At 45.6% G+C, this 26,459-nt stretch overlaps 5 protein-coding genes across 7 annotated transcripts in view; 2 read left to right on the forward strand and 3 right to left on the reverse strand.

Moving 5' to 3' along the window:
• Positions 1 to 454, reverse strand: part of nav2a (neuron navigator 2a) — a 105,341-nt gene extending 104,887 nt beyond the window's left edge. For both annotated transcript variants that reach the window (XM_068320637.1, XM_068320628.1), the window contains exon 1: positions 213 to 454. The gene's annotated coding sequence lies outside the window, so the exon portion shown is untranslated. The remainder of the gene's footprint in view (positions 1 to 212) is intronic.
• Positions 455 to 729: 275 nt separating this feature from the next.
• Positions 730 to 3,189, forward strand: csrp3 (cysteine and glycine-rich protein 3 (cardiac LIM protein)). The gene is made up of 6 exons (XM_068320713.1): positions 730 to 751; positions 1,495 to 1,606; positions 1,990 to 2,161; positions 2,539 to 2,671; positions 2,788 to 2,881; positions 3,030 to 3,189. The coding sequence occupies exons 2-6, from the start codon at positions 1,495 to 1,497 to the stop codon at positions 3,092 to 3,094; spliced, it is 576 nt and encodes a 191-aa protein (XP_068176814.1). The 5' UTR covers positions 730 to 751; the 3' UTR covers positions 3,095 to 3,189.
• A 3,230-nt stretch (positions 3,190 to 6,419) lies between these two features.
• zdhhc13 (zinc finger DHHC-type palmitoyltransferase 13) lies at positions 6,420 to 14,177 on the reverse strand. Of its 2 annotated transcripts, none has more exons than XM_068311426.1 (17): positions 13,901 to 14,054; positions 12,800 to 12,951; positions 12,225 to 12,347; positions 12,071 to 12,148; positions 11,829 to 11,973; positions 11,675 to 11,739; positions 11,139 to 11,301; positions 10,916 to 11,041; positions 10,699 to 10,832; positions 10,531 to 10,633; positions 9,315 to 9,437; positions 9,168 to 9,230; positions 8,972 to 9,065; positions 8,812 to 8,895; positions 8,578 to 8,735; positions 7,226 to 7,323; positions 6,420 to 7,123 (listed from the first exon to the last, which is right to left on the reverse strand). In XM_068311426.1, the coding sequence occupies exons 2-17, from the start codon at positions 12,937 to 12,939 to the stop codon at positions 6,985 to 6,987; spliced, it is 1,836 nt and encodes a 611-aa protein (XP_068167527.1). In that variant the 5' UTR covers positions 12,940 to 12,951; positions 13,901 to 14,054; the 3' UTR covers positions 6,420 to 6,984. The 2 variants fall into 2 exon arrangements, with proteins under 2 accessions (XP_068167527.1, XP_068167519.1); XM_068311418.1 differs by lacking the exon at positions 13,901 to 14,054 and adding an exon at positions 14,135 to 14,177 and having other exon boundaries at positions 6,422 to 7,123.
• Positions 14,178 to 14,271: 94 nt separating this feature from the next.
• slc22a18 (solute carrier family 22 member 18) lies at positions 14,272 to 19,231 on the reverse strand. The gene is made up of 10 exons (XM_068315180.1): positions 17,869 to 19,231; positions 17,123 to 17,220; positions 16,896 to 17,041; positions 16,608 to 16,740; positions 16,429 to 16,535; positions 16,238 to 16,348; positions 15,798 to 15,898; positions 15,619 to 15,720; positions 15,392 to 15,512; positions 14,272 to 15,320 (listed from the first exon to the last, which is right to left on the reverse strand). Exons 1-10 carry the CDS (start codon positions 18,031 to 18,033, stop codon positions 15,136 to 15,138), a joined length of 1,269 nt encoding a protein of 422 aa, XP_068171281.1. The 5' UTR covers positions 18,034 to 19,231; the 3' UTR covers positions 14,272 to 15,135.
• Positions 19,232 to 19,506: 275 nt separating this feature from the next.
• On the forward strand, positions 19,507 to 25,961 carry LOC137593578 (very-long-chain (3R)-3-hydroxyacyl-CoA dehydratase-like). The gene is made up of 11 exons (XM_068312425.1): positions 19,507 to 19,742; positions 21,064 to 21,109; positions 21,827 to 21,900; positions 22,193 to 22,357; positions 22,709 to 22,760; positions 22,857 to 22,967; positions 23,776 to 23,903; positions 23,993 to 24,105; positions 24,188 to 24,294; positions 24,369 to 24,500; positions 25,167 to 25,961. The coding sequence occupies exons 1-11, from the start codon at positions 19,662 to 19,664 to the stop codon at positions 25,241 to 25,243; spliced, it is 1,086 nt and encodes a 361-aa protein (XP_068168526.1). The 5' UTR covers positions 19,507 to 19,661; the 3' UTR covers positions 25,244 to 25,961.
• The last annotated feature ends 498 nt before the right edge of the window (positions 25,962 to 26,459 follow it).

Below are 26,459 nucleotides of genomic sequence, written 5' to 3' on the forward strand. Positions count from 1 at the left end.
ATAATTAACGGATTCCCGCCAATTTTAAGTAAATCATAGAAATTGAAAAAATTTGAATATTATTTTTACTGTCATCAAAATTAATCTTGGAATGGAATTTGACGTATTTTAGGAAAATGAAAACATTTAAGTTCGTTGTTGATGAATTAGCGTTAGCATTGAGTTAGCATGAAGACGAGACGACGGTAATCGTATCGCCTTTAGCTGCTTACCTGTAGATACAGAGTTGGGGTACACCCCGGATGAAACGCCAGCTTATCACATCACCGATTTTTAGCATCCGACTCCTGGCCCCGCCCCTTCATCCGACTCCTGGCCCCGCCCTCCTTCCAACAACTTCTGGTATCCTCAAATTCAAAACAAAATCAGCGAGAAATCAAAGCTAACAAAGGCTAGCTAAAAGCTAACCGTCATAAACGTTTTACGAGCCGGTGACTCAGCTGCTGTTTTTGAGGAGCTGATGAAGTGTCTGAAGTGCCCCCTGTCCTCCTGGGGGGGATTAACTGCCCCGCTGGACGGGGTTCCAGCATGTGTTGTGGTCGGACGGCGTTCCCGGCGTTCCCGGTCGTGTGCAGCTGTTGGTTGTTTCGGGGCGGATGTTGGCGCCCCGATGAAGGGCTTCGCTCTGTCACCGGTTATTTTGGGGGGATGCTTTCACGGGGGGGGGGCGTCGCCAGGGGAGACGGGAGGTATTTAACCCAACCGGGCAGAGATCACAACCGACGCCGGACCGGAGCAGCCAGCATTCAAGGTGAGGCCCGGTTATGATGATGATGATGATGTCGCCGAGCCGGTCTTCCTCCAGCTGGTTCAGGTTTAGACGAGTCTGAGGTGAAGTTGGGATTTTTGGTTCGCAGCAGGATTTAGGTTCTATTCCCGGCTTCATGTGCCGCATTCCAAACCCGTGATGTCGGAGGAATCGGATGGGACCGAACCCATCAGACGGGTAACGGAGGGATCGGATCGGTTTAGGATTCCGAGTTTAACTGGATTTCGAGGTTTAGGGTTTTGTTAAGTCAAGTTAAGTTAAGTTGGAATTTACAGATTTTTCTTTTTTTTTGTCTAAATTTGGGAAGAAAAAAAAAAGCGAGAAAAAATGAAGATGTTCTGTTTGTTAGATCATGATTATATGATGATGATGATGATGATGATGATGATGATCAGGGGAAAATGTAAAAAAAAAAATTGTGATTTAAAAACCGAGATAAAGAACACCAAAAAAAAAAGTTTTAGCAAATCAAAAAAATTCTGATGAAAATCACTAAAAAAAAAGAGAAATGGAACCTCGAACAGGAAGTGACTCAAGAACTGTCATTTTTACCTTTTTTTTAACTAAACATAATTTATAGTAAAAGTACTGGTTCTCCGCGGTGCACTGGCGTCATGCCTGGAGTGTCCCCCACCTCACGCCCCATGCCTGCTGGGATAGGCTCCAGTTTCCAAATCGGAAATCTGTGGAGTTCGAGCTGATGAAAACTCTTTTTTGGCCCTCAGATGCCGAACTGGGGGGGCGGAGCCAAATGCGGCGCCTGTCAGAAGACGGTCTACCACGCCGAGGAGGTTCAGTGTAACGGCAGGAGTTTCCACAAGACCTGCTTCATCTGCAGTGAGACTCCAACACCTTCACTTCCTGTGTGCTAACAGCGTTAGCATCGCTAGCATCGCCTCGTTTGTCTTCTTTCACCATTTCACGCTCGTGCGTTTGGCTCGGTTCCGTTGTGGTGCAGCCAGAGGTTGGACCAACAAAGCGTCTCATTGGCTGGAGGCGGGTCTCCTGATGTGGGGGGTGGTCCCCTGGGGGGCGTGTCTCTCTCATCCGTCTGCTCAGTGTTCATCTTCACTCGCTTCACACTCTCCTCCGCTCCAGGAATAGAACCCAGACACGCCGCTGACTGATAGACGGCTTTATTTAACCCCCCCGTCCGGGACGCGAACCCGTCAACCCGGCAGACCCCCCGGATGTTTGAGTGTGGCGTGTTTGTCTCCCAGTGACCTGCAGGAAGGCTCTGGACAGCACCACGGTCGCCGCCCACGAGTCCGAGATCTACTGCAAGTCCTGCTACGGCAAGAAGTACGGGCCAAAAGGCTACGGCTACGGGCAGGGAGCCGGGGCGCTGAGCTCCGACCCGCCCCGACACGGGTTCCAGACCCCGCCCCACGAGTACGTGTTCACACGTGGTCTAGTCCAGGTTCACACGGGTTCTAGTCCAGGTTTACAGAGGTTCTAGTCCAGGTTCACACAGTGACACGGTCAGGGTTCACACGGTGTAACATTCCAGGTTCACACAGTGAAACAGTCCAGGTTCACACGGTGTAACATTCCAGGTTCACACGGGATCTAATCCAGGTTTACAGAGGTTCTAGTCCAGGTTTACACAGTGAAACAGTCCAGGTTTACACGGGTTCTAGTCCAGGTTCACACAGTGAAACATGCCAAGTTCACACGGGTCCTAGTACAGGTTTACGCAGGTGCTAGTTCAGGATCACTCGGGTTCTAGTCCAGGTTCACGCAGTGAAACAGTTGTCATTTGCCTCCAGCTCTAAACCACACTCAGCTCCTGCTCCACAACCTGCTGCCACTAAATCCTCCCAGAAGTTCGGGGGTTCGGATCAATGCCCCCGCTGCTCCAAAGCCGTCTATGCAGCGGAGAAGGTGATGGGGGGGGGGAAGGTAAGGACCGCCCCTTTTAGACAGAAATCCATCCTGTGCTTTTATTCTTCTAAGTGACACGTGTGTGTGTGTGTGTGTGTGTGTGTGTGTGTGTGTGTGTGTGTGTGTGTGTGTAGCCATGGCACAAAACCTGTTTCCGATGCGCCCTGTGTGGAAAAAGTCTGGAGTCGACCACAGTGACGGACAAAGATGGAGAGATTTACTGTAAAGGTACACACACACACACACACACACACACACACACACACACACACACACACACACACACACACACACACACACACACACACACACACACACACACACACACACACACACACACACACACACTCTGATTGTGTCTTCTGATTGGTTCCAGTTTGCTACGCTAAGAACTTCGGGCCGAAGGGCTTTGGACTGGGGAACCCGGCCATGTTGGAGTGAAGCGGGGGAGTTTGAACTGAAACTTCCTGAAACGATCAGAATGTTTGAAACTAAAAAAACTGTTCAGAGAAGAAAATAAAGGTTTTTATAAGCTGCTTGTTTCCTGGTGGAGTTTATTATAAAAAAAAAGTCAGAGAAGTCAGAGGAAACCCTGGGTTTGTGGAATAAAACCTGTTCCTGAACGGGTTAGCTTCAGAGAGTCTGTTACTATGGTAACTAACCCAGAGTTTCAGTTAATCTCGCTTCGTAAAACCGGTCAGGGTTAGAGCTCTGACTCTGGATTAAGTTAAATCCCTTCGTTAAACCGAAAACTCTGGTTTTGCCTGATTTTAGGGTTAACTTACCCAGAGTTAACTAAACCTGCTTTGTGAAACAGACTCAAAGACTTTAACCACTAACGCTGCGGCGTTCAAAGGTCCAACGACCTCACTGCCACCAATCTCATGTACGGAGCTCATGTGTGTGCCTTACAGTGAGGCACAGGTGCATCTGCTGACGAGTAGACCACGACCAGGACCCCAGACCAGGACCAGAAACAGGACTTACTCACCTCGTCGTCAAGATAAAGTAGAGCCTTGAAAAAGTTTCATCAATCAAAATTAAACTAAATGGATTTTAAATCACAGCGTTGTAAAACAGTCCAGGTTCACGCAGTGAAACAGTCCAGGTTCACGCAGTGAAACAGTCCAGGTTCACACGGTGAAACAGTCCATGTTCACACAGTGAAACAGTCCAGGTTCACACAGTGAAACAGTCCAGGTTCACACAGTGAAACAGTCCAGGTTCACACAGTGAAACAGTCCAGGTTCAGGTTCACACAGTGAAACATTCCAGGTTCAGGTTCACACAGTGAAACAGTCCAGGTTCAGGTTCACGCAGTGAAACAGTCCAGGTTCACGCAGTGAAACAGTCCAGGTTCACGCAGTGAAACAAACTGTACGTGGTTGAAATAATGTGACTGATGCAGCAACACCATTCTGATTGGTGAAGGAAGTGATCCTGGCTTCCTATTGGCTGGGAGAACAGCTAGCAGTGAGAGATCAGAAGGGCGTGGCGTGTTCCTCAGGACTCGTATCCGTTGAGTTCTCGCTGCTCCTCCAGTTACGTGGGAACATTGAAGCGTCTGTCGTTCATTCAGTAACGTTTGATGGTCATGGAGCTGTGAGTCCAGAGAGTTCAGCAGGAACCGCCTGGAACCTGTTGTTCCTCCAGCCGACGGTTGGGTTGGATTTTATACATCTTCTTTATTCTATATGTCGTGTTTTATTTATGTTGTATTTTCTATGTCGTTTTCTATATGTTGTGTTTTCTATACGTTGTGTTTTCTATACTTTGTGTTTTCTATACGTTGTGTTTTCTATACGTTGTGTTTTCTATACGTTGTGTTTTCTATACGTTGTGTTTTCTATACGTTGTGTTTTCTATATGTTGTGTTTTCTATATGTTGTGTTTTCTATACGTTGTTTTCTATATGTTGTGTTTTCTATACGTTGTGTTTTCTATACTTTGTGTTTTCTATACGTTGTGTTTTCTATACTTTGTGTTTTCTATACGTTGTGTTTTCTATATGTTGTGTTTTCTATATGTTGTGTTTTCTATATGTTGTGTTTTCTATATGTTGTGTTTTCTATACGTTGTGTTTTCTATACGTTGTGTTTTCTATACGTTGTGTTTTCTATACGTTGTGTTTTCTATATGTTGTGTTTTCTATATGTTGTTTTCTATCTGTTGTATTTTCTATACGTTGTGTTTTCTATATGTTGTGTTTTCTATACGTTGTGTTTTCTATATGTTGTGTTTTCTATACGTTGTGTTTTCTATACTTTGTGTTTTCTATACGTTGTGTTTTCTATACGTTGTGTTTTCTATATGTTGTTTTCTATATGTTGTATTTTCTATACGTTGTTTTCTATATGTTGTGTTTTTTATACGTTGTGTTTTCTATAAGTTGTGTTTTCTATATGTTGTTTTCTATATGTTGTTTTCTATATGTTGTGTTTTCTATACGTTGTTTTCTATATGTTGTGTTTTCTATACGTTGTGTTTTCTATAAGTTGTGTTTTCTATATGTTGTGTTTTCTATATGTTGTTTTCTATATGTTGTGTTTTCTATACGTTGTGTTTTCTATATGTTGTTTTCTATACGTTGTGTTTTCTATACGTTGTGTTTTCTATACGTTGTGTTTTCTATATGTTGTTTTCTATACGTTGTGTTTTCTATATGTTGTTTTCTATACGTTGTGTTTTCTATATGTTGTGTTGGAGCGGTTGCACACGTCTTAGTCATCTGGAATGTGGACCCTGGTTGTAGTGAATGTTTACTAGTTGGTTAACTCACCAAACTAGTTCTATGTCATAGTTTGTGTTTCAGTCTGAGTCTGGATCGTGACGTGAGTACAAACACTGGAGGGACTTGAACTGAATGCTGTCGTTTGTCTGCAGCCCTAAACCCCCGTCGACAACTGGGGGTGTGGATCGATGCCCCCGCTGCTCCCAGTCCGTCTACCAAGCAGAGAAGGTGATTGGAGCAGGGCAGGTGAGGCCCCCCCTCCTGGGTCAGACATGGGACGTTTGAACCCTGAAATTAAGTTTGGATATTCAAGGTCCCAAGAAGATAGACAATCAATCTTCATGGGCGGGGCCAGCATGAAGGGGAGTGACCCCACCCTGCCCCAAGGGCGGAGTCACTGGTGACACTCCTCTAAGTGAATTAGTAGGTTTTTCATCTTATCACCGCCTTTAAGATGTGTGTGTGTGTGTGTGTGTGTGTGTGAGTGTGTGTGTGTGTGTGTGTGAGTGTGTGTGTAGTCCTGGCATAAATCCTGTTTCTCCTGCACTGAGTGTAAGTTTTACTCATGTGTTCTGATTCTCTCCAGGTTGCTACAGCAGAAACTTCGGGCTGAAGGGGTTACGGGTACGGAGGGGGGGCCCTGACCGGGCTGAAGTGAACCTCTGGTTGCCTAGCAACCGTTGTCTGTGACACAATCAATGACATCACAGGTCAAATCCACTGGTTTGAAAACTGGACAAAATGTATGAAACTACAAAATTGTTCATTTAAAGGAGAAAATAAAGGTTTTTATGAGCTGCTTGGTTTCTGGTGTCTGAACCAAAACTAGGAGCTAAAAGAGGCTCAATGACGACACAGAGGAGAGCTGGTTTTCTAGAAAGGAATCGTTTAAATTTAGATCCAGAGAAACTTTTGATCAAAGTATAATTTCATTTTTAAAATAAAATTAGTCAAATACCCATAAAATAAGGGAAGTCCTCAACATACAAACACGACCGGTGGAAGTTGCGGCAGAAAATGGAACTGCAGGGCAAGTCAGATATGGTATCTAGAAATGTTGGTATGTAAAATCAAAGGGATGAATCATGTTGGTGACGTTAATGCTAACACGTAGCGCTAATGCGCTCCCCCCTCACACTCACACACACACACACACACACACACACACACACACACACACACACCTGCTGAGAAACAGGCACAGTATTGCTTTATTGAAGTAAATAGTGGTCGTCATTATTAAACACATGCGTTACAAAAGGTCATGAAAGCGACCGTTTACGTACAAACGTCCTTTTTTTTCTTCAACGACAGATAAAAATACTCTGAAAGTCCTAAAAAACATCTCAATACTTCAGTTTACGGGCCGAATTATCAAATTTAAACTTGAGTGATTTCTTCCTCTCCGTCGGTCAAGTATAAGGCAGCAGCAGTCCGACGCATCCGACCGCACCTCCACGCCACTTCCTGTTTGTCCAGCCAATCACGTCCAGCTGGAAAAACCAATAAATACGCTTTGTGCTTTTTGGTCCAGGACTGGCAGACAAGTCCAACCTTTGACCCTGAGCCCGGGGCGGCGGCGGCAGGGTGGGGCGGGGCTTCACACCATGTCGGGGTGTCCGAATGCGGGCTGGTCGCGGCTGGGGGGGAACTGCTGCGTCCAATCGATGACCGCCGGCTTGAAGAGGCCGCAGCAGCGCAGCTGGAAGAAGGATACCAGGTTCCGGACCACGCCCAAACTACAGGGGGGAGGGGGGAAGAAGACACGACTCAACGCTTTTGTTCCATGACGCGACAATATTTGCGATGATGTCATTGGGCGTCGCCAATAGTGGGCTCACTTGTACGGGTTCTGCCTCAGGGAGACGGGCTGGCGGAGTTTCCTCTGGTGGAACGCCAGGGTGGTCCGCTCCGCCGACGTCAGACCCAGGAAGGCGATCTGATCCGGAACCGGGAGGAAGAGGAACCGGGAGGAAGAGGAGGAACCAGGAGGAAGAGGAGGAACCGGGAGGAAGAGGAGGAACCAGGAGGAAGAGGAGGAACCGGGAGGAAGAGGAGGAACCGGGAGGAAGAGGATCAAACAACACTCAGTCGTTCCGTCAGGAAGAAAGATCAACACAAACTTGAGAAAATCCACAACGATTTCTAAGTCATTTTAAATCTATTCATAATCGATACGTGTTTTAATACTAAAGCTAGTCCTCAACATACAAACGTTCGACCTAAACATTCGCAGATACAAACATTTGACTTGTGTACATTTAGAGATTCGCGCAAACGTGACAACATATCCGACTATAATCCTGCAGTTCCGCTTTCTGCCACAACCGCAGCGTTCACATAGCTAAAGGTGAGCTACGTGCTAAATGCTACAGTAGCTACACTGGATTATCGACATCGACAGCTGACTCTAAAGATAAGCTACAGGCTACGGTGGAGGTACGACCTCCACCTGGATTGGATTTATTCTGTGTTGTTTTAATGTCCTGGAATTGTTTCTGGTCAATCTGAGGGATTACTTTAGTATTTAGAGTAGTAATGACATTACTTTAGTATTTAGAGTAGTAATGACATTACTTTAGTATTTAGAGTAGTAATGACATTACTTTAGTATTTAGAGTAGTAATGACATTACTTTAGTATTTAGAGTAGTAATGACATTACTTTAGTATTTAGAGTAGTAATGACATTACTTTAGTATTTAGAGTAGTAATGACATTACTTTAGTATTTAGAGTAGTAATGAGATTACTTTAGTATTTAGAGTAGTAATGAGATTACTGTAGTATTTACAGTAGTAATGACATTACTTTAGTATTTAGAGTAGTAATAAGATTACTTTAGTATTTAGAGTAGTAATGAGATTACTGTAGTATTTACAGTAGTAATGACATTACTTTAGTATTTAAATTACCTCAGATGGAGATTAGAGATTGAAATTTAATAAATAACGACTTATGAACAATTCATCTTATGAATAACCTCTAGGATGTTGTGTTTGTATGTTGAGGACTAGCTATAGATGAAATTTTCTGGTAAATTTCTCTCAAAATGTGTCGACACCTGCGATCCCGCTTTATGACACCTGGGCCAAATTTGTCGCACTTGGTTAATGCGAGCTAAAGAGCTTCACCACGACTCAGCCGATCATTTCCACCTTAATTCCACCTTAAATGTTCTGGTCCGACGTTCACCTGGTAGAGCTGCAGCGCCAGAACCAGTCCGGACCAGCAGGTGTGGTAGAACGCCATCAGGAGGATGGCGAGCAGCCAGGGAGAGCAGCCAACCAGGGCAGAGACCACGCCCCACAGCCCCTCCTCCTCGTAGTGCAGCAGGCAGTGAGTGGACCAGTCTGAGGAGTGAAGGCGTGTCCAGTGTGAGCGCTCACATGATGACATCACAGACACGGGACACGTGGAGGGACTCACATGTGAAGCAGCCGTAGAACATCCAGAAGCCCATCAGCATCAGGAAGAACAGGAAGAGCACGAAGTGGTGGTGGTTCCTCGCGCCTGCAAGACGACAAACGGGGCGTTAAAACACGCTGCCTGGTTCCGCAGGGTCGCTTTCAGGCGCTCTCCGAGGTACCGATGCAGCAGTTGGTCCAGATGCTGTGGTGGTCCTGTTTGGCCACGCAGGCGTCGCAGGAGAAGCAGTGATTGGTCCGCATCGGCTTCTTACTCTGTGGACAGAGTGACAGGAAGTGAGCAGCCGTTAGCGACAGAAAGTGAGCGAGTGTTAGCGACAGGGGTTGGGGTCGAACCCCGCCGAGGTCGAGGCTCACCATGCAGGACGTGCAGAAGATTCTGGGGTCCAGACATCCGGCTTCAGCTAGCACCAACACGTTCTGACAACACACACACACACACACACGTAAGCGTGGGGACCTGGACGCCACAGGCGGGTTCGGCGCCCGGTCGTGGGTCCCCACCATCTTCTTCTCCTCCTCGGTGGCCTTGACGAACCCCGGGTCGGTCCTGCAGGTGCGGAGGTAGTAGTAGAGCAGCCCGGCGGCGGTCAGGGCAAACAGCACCTGAAGGGTGGTGCTGGGCCCATGTAGGGTCAAAGGTCAAGGAAGGCTACCTCAGTCAGAAAACGAGTTAACTAGCTAGTTAGGTGCTAATATTAGCAGCTAATTGGCCAGCTAGCTTACCGAGATGATGGTCCTGCTTCATCGTCATTGCTAATGTTAATGTTTACAGCTGTATCAGTAAGTAGCAAGTTAGCTCTCTGTTTTTACCAATATCAGCAGCTAACTAGCCAATTAGCTGCTAATGTTAGCAGCTATTAACATCGTAATTAATTTTAGAAAAAACACATGAAATATATCTGCTAACGGCAGCTAATGAATCACATCGCTAATGTTCATGTTTACAGCTACATGAATAAGTAGTTTGTTAGCTCTCTGCTTTCACTAATATTAGCAGCTAACTAGTCAATTAGCTTCTAACATTAGCAGCTATTAATGTTGTTATTAACGTTACACGAATGTGTGCTAACGGCGGCTAATGGATCAAATCATCATCCCTAACGTTAATGTTCACTGCTGTGAGTAGTAAGTTAGCTCTGTTTATGCTAATAATAGATAGATAGATAGATAGATAGATAGATAGATAGATAGATAGATAGATAGATAGATAGATAGATAGATAGATAGATAGATAGATAGATAGATAGATAGATAGATAGATAGATAGATAGATAGATAGATAGATAGATACTTTATTAATCCCGGAGGAAATTGCATATATCCACTGCTCAGGCATTACTTAACAAATAATACTGGATAAACACCAATAGCGGCTAATTAGCTAGTTAGCTGCTAATATTAGCAGCTAACTAGCCAGTTAACTTACCGAGACGATGGTCCCGCTTCGTCGTTATTATCATTATCGCTAATGTTCACGTTTACAGCTATATGAGTAAGTAGTAAGCTAGCTCTGTTTATGCTAGTAACTAGCCAATTAGCTTCTAACATTAGCAGCAATTCATGTTGTTATTAACATTACAGAAAACACATGAATGTGTGCTAACGGCGGCTAATGGATCAAATTGTCATCGCTATTGTTAACGTTCACAGTTATGAGAGTTGTAAGCTAGCTCTGCTTTTATGCTAACATTAGCGGCTAACCAGGACTCTGGAGGATATCGGGCAGGAACCAGAGGCACCAGGTGACCAGCATCCAGAAGACGGACGCCATGAGGGCTGAAGCAGGAAGCAGAGACCTGAAGGCCGAACTCCCAAAAGTCCTGTTTGGACAGAAACATCCCATAAACGTCAAACCCGCCTCCGGACGGAGAACGTGAGGCCTCACCTGGACATCAGGTTGACCACGCCCACCACGCAGGACAGCAGGAAGCCTTTGAGCAGCCAGGACTCGGAGTCCATGTCCAGGACGGCGCCGACGCACCCGAAGGAGGCGACGCAGAGCAGGAACTGCAGGAGCACCTGGGGGGGGTGGAGCAGAGGGCGGGTCCTGAAGGGTTCTGATTGGTTCCTGATTTGGGGTGAGGCAGGGGCGGGGCTCCTACCTTGTACCTGTTGACGACCCTCAGGCAGCGGGAGCTGGACTGGATGCGCTCCTGCTTGATGTGGGTGAGCATGTGGACCAGCAGGGGGCTGTGGACCTGGTGGGCGAGGTCGATGGGGGTGTGGCCCTGAGGAGGAACCGCCAATCAGAACCCAGAAACCCGGTCGGAACACGCCTGTCCACCATGCAGCGCTGAATCAGGACTTTTTTTTGTTTTTGCTCACGTTAGCGTTCTCGGCGTCCACGCTCGCCCCCGCCTCCAACAGGATGTGGGCGGCGTCTACGTTTCCCGCCAGCACGGCGCAGTGCAGCGGGGTGTTGCGGTTCAGTTTGTCCACGGCGTTCACGGAGGCGTTGTTCTTGAGCAGGAAGTTGGTGGGTTCTGGTCTGGAAGGACAGGAAGTCAACGTGATGTCGTCTGTGACGGCGGCCATCTTCGTTTTTCACGTGATTTACCGCCGTGACGACGCGTTCTTATCGCACGCGTCCGATCCGAAGTCCTCAGAAAGACAAACACTCCATCCCATAATTAATACAGGTGTGTCACCGCGGCAAAGACAACAACAGAGCGGGGCGGGATTAGCAGGATTCAGATAGACGCTACGTTATCTCGCTAACGGGTAACATAGCGTGGTCCAATTTGGTGCCTGATGCTGATTGGACCAGAGAAACGGTGCAATCTGATTGGCTGACAGCATCTTTAATGAGAAAAAAATCACTGCAGCCCAGATCCCCGATCAATAATCACCCATAAACGCACCCGATTATCTTCTGGGCTGCTAGCATCAGCGGCGTCTGTCCGTTGGAGTCGGGCCCGTCTACTTCCTGGAGGAAGAGGAAGAGGAAGAGGAGTGTTACGAGGAGAATCCGACCAATCGGAGGTGAGGAAGAGGAAGCAGCGTGTGACTCCTCACCTGACCCTTCGCCATCAGGTAGGCGGCGATGGCGAGGTGCTGGAACAGGACGGCGAGGTGCAGCGCGCGGTAACCTTCTCCGTCGGCGACGGCGGGGTCGGCGCCGCACCTCATCAGCTGGATCACCATGGGGAGGTGTCCCTGCCTCATCACACACACAACCACACACACAACACCTGAGCCCGGACGGCTTCAAACGGACATCATTACCCACAATCCCTCTGGGGCGTGTCTCCAGTCACCTTATGGCCCAGTGGAGGGGGGTGGAGCTGAGGTCTCCTCCCAGCTGGTCAACCACGGCCCCTTTGGACATGTAGTACCTGCGGAGGAGACGGGGATGAAACGAGCCAAAAAGGGGTGGGCGGATGCGGTTGCCGTGACGACGGCGGGCCTCACTTGACTAGCTCCAGCCGGTTGTTGATGGCCGCCCAGTGCAGCAGCGTCACGTTCTCCTTGTCCGGCTGCCGGACGTCGTACCCGGCCTCCACCAGCTCCTTACAGCGCTCCAGGACGCCGAACCTGGAGGACCCCAGGGACCGAGAGGAGAACGGGTTCAAGAGGGGAACCGATGAAACGAACAGGAAGTGAAACCAAAAACCAAAAACAGAGTTCTAAATCGCTTCGAATCGTATTTCTCCTGCGGATAAACCAACCCGGACACGCGTGTTCGTCCACATTCCTGGGACGTCCATTAAATCGCTGAGTCAGCGTGAAGAAATGTGGCCTGAGGCTGAAGACGATTCTTCAGCCGACGGACACGATCAAAAAAAATTTCATTATCGCCAGAATCAGGATGAAATCTTTACTGGAAGCTGGAGGAACAACTTCCCTGACTGCATCCCACAGCAGATGAGGCGACACCGGCGGAACTGAAGAAGCCTCTTGGACGAGAGGTGACTGAAACACCTTTAGAGTGACGCCACGTCGCGTGACACAGGCTACATCCCGGTTTGGACGCCGGCCCCACTTACTGCGACGCCTTGACGATGTCCCAGCTGCTGCTGTCGTCCATCAGCGGACGTTTCTTCGGCTGCTGACTCAGGTTCATGCCGTGGGAGTGACCGTGGGAGTGGGAGTGTCCTGCGTGTCCGTGGTGACAGCCGTCGTGCATGTGACCGTGACCCTGTAACGCACAAGAACAGGAGGATCCGGGTCAAGGTGGGGGTCACCCCATCGTGTCCTGTGGTTTCAAGCTTGGATCAGAAAGAACATTTAAAGTATCATAAATACCATATTTATAATGTACTGCAATAAAGGAACAGGGTTTGTATTAATGTGTTATAATGAAATATAAAGTAATCCAGGACCAGAGGGATGAGAACTGAACTTGAACGCTTCAGGAACAGGTTGAACGTCTTCACAGACAGAAGTAGAACCAACAACATTCCTGTTTTCTTTGACTCACAAGAAAAATGTGTTGAACTTAAATCCAGTTTGACTTTCAGCAAACAGAACCAGCAGGTTTACACCAGGAGCACGACTTCTGGTTCCGATCTATTCTGTTGGGAGGATCGACTACTGAAGAAATGACTTCAGCGTATCCTTATTTATTTATCATTATATTAACTACATCAGTGCTGTGATAAACAAACTGGACACAACATGCATTAACACGTTGAGTGAATTTATTTAGTAATACCACATTATTTTCCTGTTTACAAATGTAAATAAAAATAACGTAGCTGCCATAAATAGCTTTAATTTTATTTAATTTTATAAAGTCTTTATAGATAGATAGATAGATAGATAGATAGATAGATAGATACTTTATTAATTACAAACTTTCAGTCATAGACTGAATTTTAAAGCTTCTTCTCGCATCATGGACTGAAGCTGAATGCTAATTTAATGCTAATTTAATGCTAATTTAATGCTAATTTCTTCCAGCCTGGTTTTTCTTGTTATTGTTATTTGTCTCGCATTAAAACGGATGTAGACTGAACAACTTAATGCTAAAAGCGGCTAAAAGTGTAAATAATAACATGTTAAAGGTGTGCATGTGGGTTATAGTGTGGTTATAAGATGCTAACGACGAGCTAACACCTGCTTCATCACTAGCTAGGTAAGCTAACCTGCTGTGAGGTGAGGCGGGCTAGCTACGCCCACCGCTGCTAGCTTCGCTCGGCTCGTCTACGTCGATCACCGACGAGCTGCTGGTCCGCCGATTTACGGGCGATTTAAAATCAAACATCCCTCTGGTTAATTAAAACGACTCGATGAAATATAATTAGGATAAACGACACTGGCCTCCGCCGGAAGAAACCCCGACCCGCGACGCAGAAGCGGCTGAAAACACGCAGACTTACATTCTCGTCCTCATTCCAGTCCATCTTGATGTGGAGGAACGACGGAAAGTTCCTGTTTCCGCACGGACCTTACTCGAAGCGGTACTTCCGCTGTATGATTTTCAAAATAAAACTCGTTAGGTAATCGAGGAGGCTGGTATAGTTGTTTTATTAAACCACAGAGAAATACGTAAAATGCGAAGTCACTGTTTTCGCTTTCTTTAACACTTTCAACACTTTAATAAATGTTTGATTGGAAATCCGTTAAACTTGATTAGAGGCGGATAATGTTTTTTTTAAAGAATAAATCATGAATTTCTCGGATATTTTATTTTGAAAGGAAAAACCTTAAACAGGAAGTTATGTTTCTGGACGTTATTTCTTCTTCCACGATGAACTCTATTTTTCCCTTTGCTTTTCTTTCCATAGGTAAACTATTTTCTTTCTTTTTTAATAAAAATTCATCTCTAACTACTTTGAGTTGCTGCAGTAAACAAGCAAGAACAAGTTTCCTTAAAATAAATTATTCATAGTGACTAAAGATGAAGCATGCATAATATAAATTGTCTTTAATTGTTCAAAAACAATCAAGTCAGTGAAGAAAAGTGATCTAATCTATTTCCAGTGGGACATGTGACTGAGACTCAATCAGTGAGTCAAAGGATTTTGACTCATTGTCGATCAGATTGATTGAAATCATCAAAATATCAGAATTCTGTTGCTGTAAACTGAATTTTTGAATTTGTCTCACTTGCAAGAAGAAGAAGATGATGATTGCATCATTGCAAGATGATGATTTAATTTCTTTGGATATATAGTAGAAAAATATAATTATTTATAAAGTCAGACTGATTATTAAAGACAATCAGTTTTTGATATTGATTACTAATGTGATCAGTTTGTAGTAACATTTAAGGCTCATGGCAACGTGACGAAGAGTCCTGAGGTAAAACAGGATGTTTGCTGCCCCCTAGTGGACAGCAGATAAAACTCAGCAGGTCCAGAGCGTCTCCCTCCGGTCTTCAGGACCGTTTCTCCTTGTTTGTGACGAAACGCTGCAGCAGGTAGACGAACACAACGGCGTTGACGACAAACTGGATCAACCCGATGGAGGAAACGCCGTAGTTCAGGTACAGGAAGCCGCCGGCGGTGGGGCCGAGGGTCCGCGTCAGGGACTGGACCGAAGCGCAGAGTCCCAGCATCGTTCCTGAGGACCAGAGGAGATTCATCAGAGCAGCTGGGGTTTAAGGGGTTAATCTGCAAGGGGGAGGGGCTTACCCGTGTCGGAGGGCGGGACGCTGTTGGTCAGCATGCTGTTGGTGATGACGTTGAAGGTGCTGAGGGAGAACATGAGGGGAACCACGATGAGGCAGAAGTGGAACACGGTCAGCATGAGGGCCTGCAGGGGGGGAAGCAGGTGAGTGTGTGTGTGTGTGTGTGTGTGTGTGTGTGTGTGTGTGTGTGTGTGTGTGTGTGTGTGTGTGTGTGTGTGTGTGTGTGTCCACCTGGGCCAGTCCCACCACAGCAGACACCCCGATGGACAGCAGCAGCAGCTTCTCCTCAGAGAACCTGGTGGTGAGACGACCGATCACCCCCCCCTGAACGACCTGAGGAAGCAGCATCATCATCATCATCATCATCATCATCAGATGAAGAGCGGGGGGGTCGCTGCGTGACGTTTTACCATCTGGACGACGCCGAAGTACGCCATCAGGTACCCGTTCTGCTCCGGCAGCAGCTGGAAGAACTCCAGAGCGATGATGGAGAACATGACCTGGAAGATACCTGCAGGGGGCGGGGTCAGTGTGAGGAGGGGCGGGGTTAGTGTCCAGAGGGGGCGGGGTTAATGTTAATCTGTTGGGGGGCGGAACTAGTGTGGGTCCGGTGAGGGCGGGGCTGATGATAGTCTGTTGGGGGGCGGGGCTACTGTTAGTCTGTTAGGGGGCGGGGCTAGTGTCAGTCTCTTGAGGGGCGGGGCTAATGTTAGTATTTTGGGGGCAGGGCTAATGTTAGTCTGCTGGGGGCAAGGCTAGTGTTAGTCTCTTGGGGGCGGAGCTAGTGTTAGTCTGTTGGGGGCGGGGCTGGTCTTAGCCTGTTGGGGGCGGGGCTACAGTCTTGTCTCACCTGAGGGAAACCCTGCGACCGTCTTCACGATGAAGGTCCTGGCCACGCCCGGAAACGTCATCAGCCGGGTGATCTCGCCCAGGCTGAACACCGACTTCTGATTGGTCCCAGCTGCAGCGACAGACACGTGATTGGCCGATCCTTCTAACCTCTATCGATGACATCTTGACCGACGTGGGGGTGGGTCTTACCGTCGGGCGCCGCTGTTCCGTCTTTGGTGTTTTCGGGGACGAACATCAGAACCAGCAGGAGGCTGAAGGCGCTCCCGGCGGCGCCGACGCACGCCGTGAACGCCTCCCTGGGGACGCAAACAGGAAGTCAGCTTGTTTATGTTTACCCCGTCGCCACAGCGACTGCAGCGCAGACCCACCCGTAGCGAGTGGTCAGGTGGCCGCCCAGCGTGGATCCGGCGATCATCCCGACGCCGAAACACAGGCCCAGCTTGGCCAGGGCGTCGGCCCGTTTCTCAGGCTCTGATAGGTCGGCCACGACCATCTGACAGGCTGGGGGGGGGGGGGGCAAAGAGAAAGGATAATCAATTGATATCGTCAAAGTTCAATCCCCCGCTACACAAACGCCTCCGACGTGCGCAGACTTCCTCCCGCCTGCCCCGCCCCACCCCCCTCCCACCTGATTGGCCCGTGGCGGCGCCGCTTACAGGGGAAGACGTGCATCAGCAGCGTGGGGACCTTGTGGAGGAACAACATGGCGGGGACGCGGGAGGCGGCCAGCAGCAGGAAGAACGCCACGGTGGCAGAACACGACACCGACAAGGCCACGCGGGCGCCGAACAGATCCGCAAACCTGTGGGGAGACAGAAGAAAAAACATTCGACCAATCACAAGTCAGAACTGTGATGTCATCATCAGGGGGGCGGGGACTCACCTGCCGAACAATGGCCCCCCTAACAGCTGGAACATCCCGACTAGGGTTTGCAGGTAACCGAACCACAAGGTGTCGAAGCCCATTTTCTTGGCCAGATACTAGAGGGGAAACATGGGTAATGTGGTCATGTGATCGATCATGTGATCATCAAGTTCAGAAATCACTTCATCTCCTCTCCAGCAGGGGTCAAACATAAGCAGATATGTTAAATAAGGCTGTGGAGGGCTTTTCTGCATCACGTGATACAGAAGAGCCAATGGAATGTAAGATTGGCTCTAAATGGAGGGGCGGGGCTTAGCTTATGCGGAAGTTTCCACTAACAGAGGGATCAGGTGTATTTAAAGATTAAAATTTTAAAGGCCTGGAATCATTTGTAAACAGATTTTATGATTAAAATATCAAAATTTAACAAATATCTTACCTTAAATGAGAAAAAAAGGAGATGAAAACATTTAAATGTGATTAAAATTTACAGGCTTTACAGAAAACTGTAGAAGGCTTGGGGGAGGGCTCTTCCGCATCACGTGATACCAAAGAGCCAATAGAATGTAAGAATGGCTCTAAATGAAGGGGCGGGGCTTATCTTATGCGGAAGTTTATTTCTCACACAGGGATCGGATGTATTTAAACATCTGGAGTCATTTTTAAACAGATTTTATGATTTAAATATTAAAATTTAATTAAATACCTGACTTTAAACGAGAAAGAGGAGGAGGTAAAAATATTTAAATGTCAATTAAACTTACAGGAGTTACAGAAAACTGTAGAAACATCCAGGAAACGTCGAGAGCAGCGAGCAGATAGACGATGAAGATCACTCTGGTCTTCCTCCGGTCATCCGCGGGGTTCCTCCGGGAGGAACCGGGAGCACCGGAGGCCTCCTCGGTCGGTTCTGCTTCTCCCGGAACCATTTCGTCTCTTGCAGGATTAAAAGTCGCGTTATAATTAAAAAGGTGAAATGAGGTAAATCCCACCGGGAGGAGATCCGCGCCGCCCGGTAGAAGAACTTTGACTTGTACTTTGGAACGAGGCGTTACCGACGCCGCGTCCGCTAGAAAGTAACGTGACCGTTAAACCCTACATGGTTCGGTTCGGACGTGAAACACTTGAACTGGATCTGATTTGAAGCCCCGTGATGTTTTTTGTTTTTTTTGGTTTTTTTTACCGGACGGAAATCAGGACGACCGGACGCGAACGCAGCCCCACCGGGGAACTGGCTGCGGTGATGCGTTCAGGGGCGCGTAGTAAAATCGAGACTCTACCTGTTTTAGGAGAATCTCGATTATTTTTTGATCAAATTGAGGTTTATTTTATATTGATCAAAGTTGAAGCGTCAACTTTAACGATTTTGAATTTCAAAGTAATTCTGTATCTTTACTTTTTATTTTTGGTAAATTTTGGCCTTGAATAAATCTCTTGCGTGTCTGCGTGTGTCTATCTGAATATAATGTCTAACCTGTCACGGATCCAGGCATCCATTAATCTTGAATCTGTATAATCTCTAATCTCAACTCTGCTGTTACAGTTTTGTGCCCTTAGAATGAACTAAAAACTGCTGGTCTGTTTTTGGTTTTTTTAATGTTTAATGTTTTTTACGGCTTTGATGATTTTGTGTCATGTGACACCGCTGTCATGGTAATTAAATTAAAAAAACTTTATGTGTCCCCAAATAAGAGACATAGAGCAGCAGTATTGGTGCAAAAGACAGGATTGGTGCGCAAAAACAAAATGCAGAGTGCTAAGAGCAAAAACCAGACTCAATACGTACACAGAAAACCAACATGGACACTAAAATACCTAAAGATATGTACAGTACCATCAGGTATGTGCAGTAGGATAATATATAAAAGACCACTGAAATTGTAAAGTATAAAGATATCCGGCAGACCCTTCATATTGTGGCAGCTTTATGTGTATGGGTATGAACAGTTGTTGGCCCTTGTTTGAGTTATTTCTCGAAACAAAATTAAATTCGAATTATTTGTTATAATTTACTTCACATTTACTTAATTATCCTAATTTAACTGAATTTAGCGGGTGTTTGACGATGAATGGATGAATGAACCCAATTCTTATTACAGTTATTGTTACTGTGTTGTATCTGTATATACAGTATGTTTATATATAATTCTGTCTTTTCTGTTATTTATCTGCTCTTTTAATTCTAATTTATCTACTTCTGTCCCATCTCCACTTACTTTGTTCTTTGCGCAGCGACTGTAACGAAAAGCAGGGGATTAATAAAGGATTCTGATTGTGAGTCAGATAAATAAACGCGTCTGTGGGCTTTTATTTTGAAGCTCTCAACATCGCTTTAGGAATCTTATTTTGAAACCCGTTGACCACTTCCCGGAAGTGTGCGCTTCAATCTCTGTCCGGAAAAACACCGGAGCGGTGCGATCGATCCTTTCCGGTGTGTGTGTGGGGGGGTGTGGGCTTTCGCGTCGCGGATTCGTGACAGCAGGGTGTTAATTCATCAATTTATTACCTTTTTTTTTAAAAATCATATGAAGATTTTTTTTAAAATCGCGGAGCCACGATGCAGCTTCTCACCCCCCACGTCCACTGGGCGCAGCGTCACGGAGAGATTTTCCTCCGGGTGGAACTGAGCGACGCTCAGGTAGGACCGACCGCGGCGTCCCCGGAACCCACGGAGGGGGTCCCGTCTCTGCTCAAATTCTGTTTACACACATTTATTTAAATAAAATGTATTCACGCTGTTTAATTTCAGATAACTAATGTGTGTTTTTTTTCTGTTAACGGTGACGTAGTTTGGTTTAGCGCTGCTAGCCTGTTAGCTAGTGATGCTACATAGAGTTGATGATCATCAGCAAACAACAACAACAACAACAACAACACAGTCAACACAATATAAACAGCCTGAATAACAAAATTGAACCTTTATTTATTGTGTTTTTTAATATTCTTTCTTCCAGAATAAACATTCTAATGTTAATGTTATTCTTAAATCAGATTTTTTTTAACAGTCTCTCTAATTTTTCTATTTTTTTGACATATATCACATAAATTTCCAGTTGTCTTTTCGTTTTTATCTGATGGGCTAAAACATCCTGGTTAATATTACTTTAAATAGTAATAATAATAATATAAGTACAGTAATCATCTGAGTCATGGCCGTTAAATCTGTTCAGAACTACACGGATGTAGTTTGTCTTGTCTCCAGCATCAAGTCCTCCTCTAAAATGATTATAATCACTTCTATTGATAACTCTAAACTCCTGATGTCAAACCACGTGACTCCAGATGTCAGCAGGAGGTTAGGAAAGAGGTGGCATTACCATGGTTACCAGTACATCCCAGTTAGCACAGCTGTCGACTGTCAGGAGGTATTAAAGATGGATGACCTGTGATGGATGCTGGGGGTCGGGTTCAGCCTCTCGGGACGCAGAACGACTAAAACCAGGTGTAACCTGACGTGTCGGATTACACCTGGTTCATCATGTCGCGTCTGAATGATGTTTTAAACATGTTTTAATTATAAACTGAAACAGAACTCAAATAATAGATTCAATTTGTATTTTTTAACAGGTTGAGGGATTTACATGAAGCGGGTTTCCTAATATTAAACAGTAAAAGCAATCAACTTTAAGCTGATGTCTGTTGCTAGGAGACAAAAATCAAAACAATTGAAACTCATTTATATTATAATGGATGTTTTTTATTTTCTAAGTGCTTTTCAGACGAGGTCAGACGAGGACTAGATGTGAGAAACAGGAAGTAGATACCCAGAATTCATCACAGCACGGCGTCACTCCACATTTGAAACGAGTCCCCGTTAATTAAAGGCTCTGTTTACTTTCCTCCATGTTTTTAGAGATGATTCAGACTTTTATAAACTTAAATTCTATATTTGTGGCCCAAAAAACAGTCCTGTTGTTTCCACCTCTTCATTCTAAAGGATATTTGTCTTTATTTTTCAGAATCTGGACATCAGCCTCCTGGAAAACAACACACTTCAGTTCAGAGGTTGGTGTCTAAGAAAAACGTCTGGAATTCAAGGAAAACCGCCTTGGAGCCCAAAACTAAAGAATCAGTAGAATGAAAAATATGTACAGCAGAAGAAAAACTTGTCTGTAGGAGGAAAAGATTTTGTTCAGTTGATTTTAAAAAAGGTCTGTCAGGATGAAGATATCCTTAAATAATATAAATAACAAGATAAATAGAATACTGTAAAATATATAAATAATATAAATAAATAATATATACAGTGTAGATAAAAATAATAATATAATAATAATGTATAAATAGTGTTAAATAATAAATAATATAAATGATAATAACAATCATCCCTAATATATCCTTAAGTAATATATAAATAATAATAAAAATAAATATATAAATAACATAAATCAATACAATAAATATTATATGTATAGAAATAATGGAAATAATATATAAATAATAAAATAAAAATAATAGTATTAATATTCAGTGATATATTTAATAATATAAATAATAATATTCCTTGATATAACCTTTAATAATTTCCCTGAGGCTTTTAATAATTACATTTTAATGTAATTATTTTAATAATTACAAGGGTTTTAATTTAATAATTTAATTCAAATGAATTTTAATAATTTAATTTTAATAATTTAATATTTTAATAATTACAAGGTTTTAATAAGTACATTTTTCTTCTTATTTTTTCTTCTTCATATCCAACTCGTTGTTTTCGTGCAGCTCGGGGTCACGGGGCCAAAGGAGAAAACGAGTATGAGTTCAGTTTGGAGTTCCTGGAGCCTGTTAGACCGGAGGTACGTTTGTTTTATTCACCTCAACTAATGAAGTTAAATTTATCCTGTTTGTTTCATGTTAACATGATTTATCTCTCTGTAAACGATGACATCAGGTTTCTTTGTTTTGTCGCTCCCTGTTTTATTGACATTGGTTCGGATCAAATGCTCAGATCAAGGAAAATTCTCTACTGATAACAAATAATCATTAATCAGATAAGGGTCAGCCAATCAGAGGGCTGGAGGGTTTCTGGGTGTAGGTTTGAATCCCACTCCTCTGGAGACTTGACCGTCTGGCGTCTGGTTGCCTCAGATCCTCCACAGGTCCACCGAGCGCCAGGTGGACATCAGGGTCCGGAAGCAGGAGGAGCGCTGGTGGGACCGCCTGACCCTGCAGGAGAAGAGGCCCCTGTTCCTGGCCCCCGACTTCGACCGCTGGCTGGACGAGTCCGACGCCGAGATGGAGCTGCAGGCTCAGGTGGGGAATAGAGACGTAGCTTCATGCTAACGTGTTCCTGAGGCTCCTCCTCCTCTGAGGACGACTGGAAGTCGATTTGTCGTCTGCGTGTAACGAACGGGTCGTACGAGTCACGACACGCGACGTTAGAAACACGATGTTTGATGAGTGTAAACATCTGACGGCGTCGTGAACTGATGTGAACTTCACGCCTGACCGTTACCATAGAAACACGGTTCAAGTTCTGTTTTTGGAATAAAACTTGGAGTTTAACGTCAGCGGCTTTGAAAAACGTGACTTCCTGTCGTACGAACGCGAGCAGGAAGTCGTATGCGGTCGGATTGTGACGGATGACCTTGGGATTTGTTTCAGAAAGAAGAGAAAATTAACAAGATCAGCGTGGAGTCGAGAGTCCGTGAAGACCGTGAGTCCCTCAGTCCTTCACCTTTAGCATCATTAGCAGCATGAACATCGTTAGCAGCATTAGCATCATTAGCATGGACCTGTTCTGTTTCCACAGCCTACCTGGGCCTGAAGAAGGGCTACCTGTTCATGTACAACCTGGTTCAGTTCCTGGGTTTCTCCTGGATCTTCGTCAACATGACGGTTCGACTCTTCGTTCTCGGTCAAGGTTTGTGACCCTAACCCCCCCACCCCCCCACCCCCAAAGATTTCTGACTCCCCCTCTAAACCAGGTTGTGAGGGGTGACGCTAACGGCTCACGCTAACGGAGGTGGAGGTTGTGAAACAGAATAAAGAAGCCAGTCGCTGTATTTCAAGTCCGAATGAGAGTCTCAGAGCGAGTCTCTACAGGTGTTCACACTAGTCCTGGACCGATCTGGATCAGGACCTGGATCTGGATCTAAATCAGGATCAGGATCTGGTTCAGTATCCGGATCTAGATCTAAATCAAGGTCAGGATCTAAATCAGGATCAGGATTTGGATCTGGATCTAAATCTGGATCTGGGTCAGGGATTTGTTTGGGGGTTTTTTCTGACTAGGTCGCCTCTGGTGTGACTCAGCGCTTTTTAAATAAACTTGACTCGACTCTTTTTAAGTCTCGTTAATAAATAAATGCTTAACCAAGGAATCTTAACTTGAAAGTTTCACATTTCTGAAGGGTATCTTATTTTGAAAGGGTACATGAACCTGTCTAGACTGATTTTGATCCTATAAATAAATTTAATCTCCAATATTAATCAATTCTTTGCTCTGGTAACCGTGGAAACGGACACAATGGTTCCTCTCTGAGTTCTGTGGACTAAATAATTTCACGTTTGAATTCTCTTTATGCGACGCACAAACGGAAGAACAACAGGAACACAAAGAGCGTCTTTGTCGGACGAGAGCGGGATCGCTGCCGCGAATGGACGGTCGATTTGTTTTGCAAATGACAAGGATTGTGGGTAATTGTTGGCTGTTGAATGGCGTCCCACAGATTCGTTCTACGATACGTTCCACGCCACGGCGGACGTGATGTACTTCTGTCAGATGATGGCGGTGCTGGAGGTCGTGAACCCGTTGCTGGGTCTGGTCAGAACCGGATTCCTTCCTGCTCTGATTCAGGTGAAGCTGAGATGCTTTTATTTTGTCATGTCCGCCCTGAAGAGACGCCGGGCTGAACTTCCTGTTCCTGTTTTTCCCGGTGTTTCCAGGTTGCCGGTAGAAACGTCATCCTGTTCGTGGTCTTCGGCAGTCTGGAGCAGATGCAGAGCAAACCGGTGGTCTTCTTCGTCTTCTACCTGTGGAGCTCCATCGAGATCTTCAGGTGCGCTCAGATCCCGCCCCCGTTTCCTGTCTGCGTCGTCGCCGCCGCCCCCGTAACCCGCACTCTTCCTCGTCTTCATCAGGTACCCGTTCTATATGCTAGCCTGCCTGGGCACGGAGTGGAAGCTGCTGACGTGGTTGAGGTACAGCCTCTGGATCCCCCTCTACCCGGCGGGGGTCGTGGCTGAAGGTGCGTGATTGGTCCGCTACGTGGCGACGACGCCGTTTATCCACCGCTAACGTGTCGTTGTTACGTGTTTACAGCGGTGGCCGTGATCCAGTCTCTGCCCGTCTTTGATGAGACCCGTCTGTTCAGCGTCCCTCTTCCCACCGTCCTGGGGGGCTCCCTGAGCTTCTCCTACTCACTGCAGGTCTACCTGGTCCTCATGTTCCTCGGTGAGACGTTCATGAACACTCCCCACAGACAGCTAGTCCTAAACGAACAAACGCGCTTCACCATATCCAACTATTAACTCCACACTTCACCATATCTGACTTGTAACTCCGCGGTTCGCCATATCCGACTATTATCTCCTCCATGCTTCACCATATATGACTATTATCTCCTCCATGCTTCACCATATCCGACTATTATCTCCTCCATGCTTCACCATATCTGACTATTATCTCCTCTGTGCTTCACAATATCTGATTATTAACTCTGCGCTTCGCCATATCTGACTATTATCTTCTCTGTGCTTCACCATACCCAACAATGAATTCTGTGTTTCACCATATCCGACTATTATCTCCTCCACGCTTCACCATATCCAACTTTTAACTTTGACACGCTTTACCATATCCTACTATTTAATCCTCTGCGCTTCACCATAACCGACCATTATCTTCTTTCCCCTCCTCCTCTTCTTTCACTCTAGAGGTAAGCTACATGTGTAAGAGGACAAGCTGTAAATAAATGTAAAGAATGTTTCTCCGGTTTGTGAAACTTCACTATACTTTATCCCAAACTGGGGAATGTAAAAGACTAGTAACCCTGTTTCTTTCTGTCGTGGTTTTGTCATCTCTTCTTCACTCACAGCCTCTTTCCTTCTTCCTTCTCAGGACTCTTCATCAACTTCTGTCACCTGCACAAGCAGAGGAAGAGGAAGTACCGCAGCAGGAAGAGGAAAGTCCCCTGAACGCACCGTGGGTTCCCACAATGACTGAACCCAACGCCGTCTGGAACCGGAAGCAGCTGGTTCCTTCCTGTCTGAATGCCTTCACACACACACGCACACACACACACACACACACACACACACACACACACACACACACACACACACACACACACACACACACACACACACACACACACACACACACACACACACACACACACACACACACACACACACGTGTTCATGTATTTAAACCACAGTTGTGCTGTTTTTTTCTAAACTATTTATTCATAAAGTATCTTTTTTTTTTTTTAACAACAGATCTGTTGTGTGTTTTTTTAATAACTGCATGACCTTTCAAACATTACACGTTCCACAGGAAGGACTTTTAACCTGTGAATTAACAGTTGATGTTTCGTTCTCATGCTGAACGTGCTCACCATCTGATTGGCCGATGGGCTAACAGCCTGAGAACGAGGGAAAAAAGGATGAAGAACGGTTTAGATTTTAATTTCCATCGATGGATTCATTGATTCGGTCTCTCCTGCGGCGCTGGAGGTTCGTCGTGTTCAGACTCCGCCTCCAGCGTCAGGAAGGGCCGAGCTGGTGCTAGCGTTAGCGTTAGCGTAGCTCGACTCAGCAGGCGGTTCTGTTATTTTATCAATAATTCTGCTGCTGGAATTTATTTCTCAATGAAGTTTTTGTTTCATGACAATAAAGGTTCAGGAAAACCCAACGCTTCACTGTGTGACCTCCACCTCATTCACCATCTATTGATCTACACGTTAACCTGAACACGTGTGTGACTGGAACCTAGTAATGGTGTACTAGTCTGGGTTACTAGTCTGGTTTGGTTTGGGTCACTAGTCTGATTTGGGTTGGGTTACTAGTCTGGTTTGGTTTGGGTTACTAGTTTGGGTTGAGTTACTAGTCTGATTTGAGTTGGGTTACTAGTCTGGGTTGGGTGACTAGTGTGGTTTGGGTTTCTAGTCTGGTTTGGATTACTAGTCTGGTTTGGTTGGGGTTTCTAGTCTGGTTTGGGTTACTAGTCTGGTTTGGTTTGGGTTTCTAGTCTGGTTTGGGTTACTAGTCTGATTTGAGTTGGGTTACTAGTCTGGGTTGGGTGACTAGTGTAGTTTGGGTTTCTAGTCTGGTTTGGATTACTAGTCTGGTTTGGTTTGGGTTTCTAGTCTGGTTTGGGTTACTAGTCTTGTTTTGGTTTGGGTTTCTAGTG

This window comes from Antennarius striatus, chromosome 1, assembly GCF_040054535.1.
Source record: "Antennarius striatus isolate MH-2024 chromosome 1, ASM4005453v1, whole genome shotgun sequence".
NCBI classification, from domain to species: domain Eukaryota; kingdom Metazoa; phylum Chordata; class Actinopteri; order Lophiiformes; family Antennariidae; genus Antennarius; species Antennarius striatus.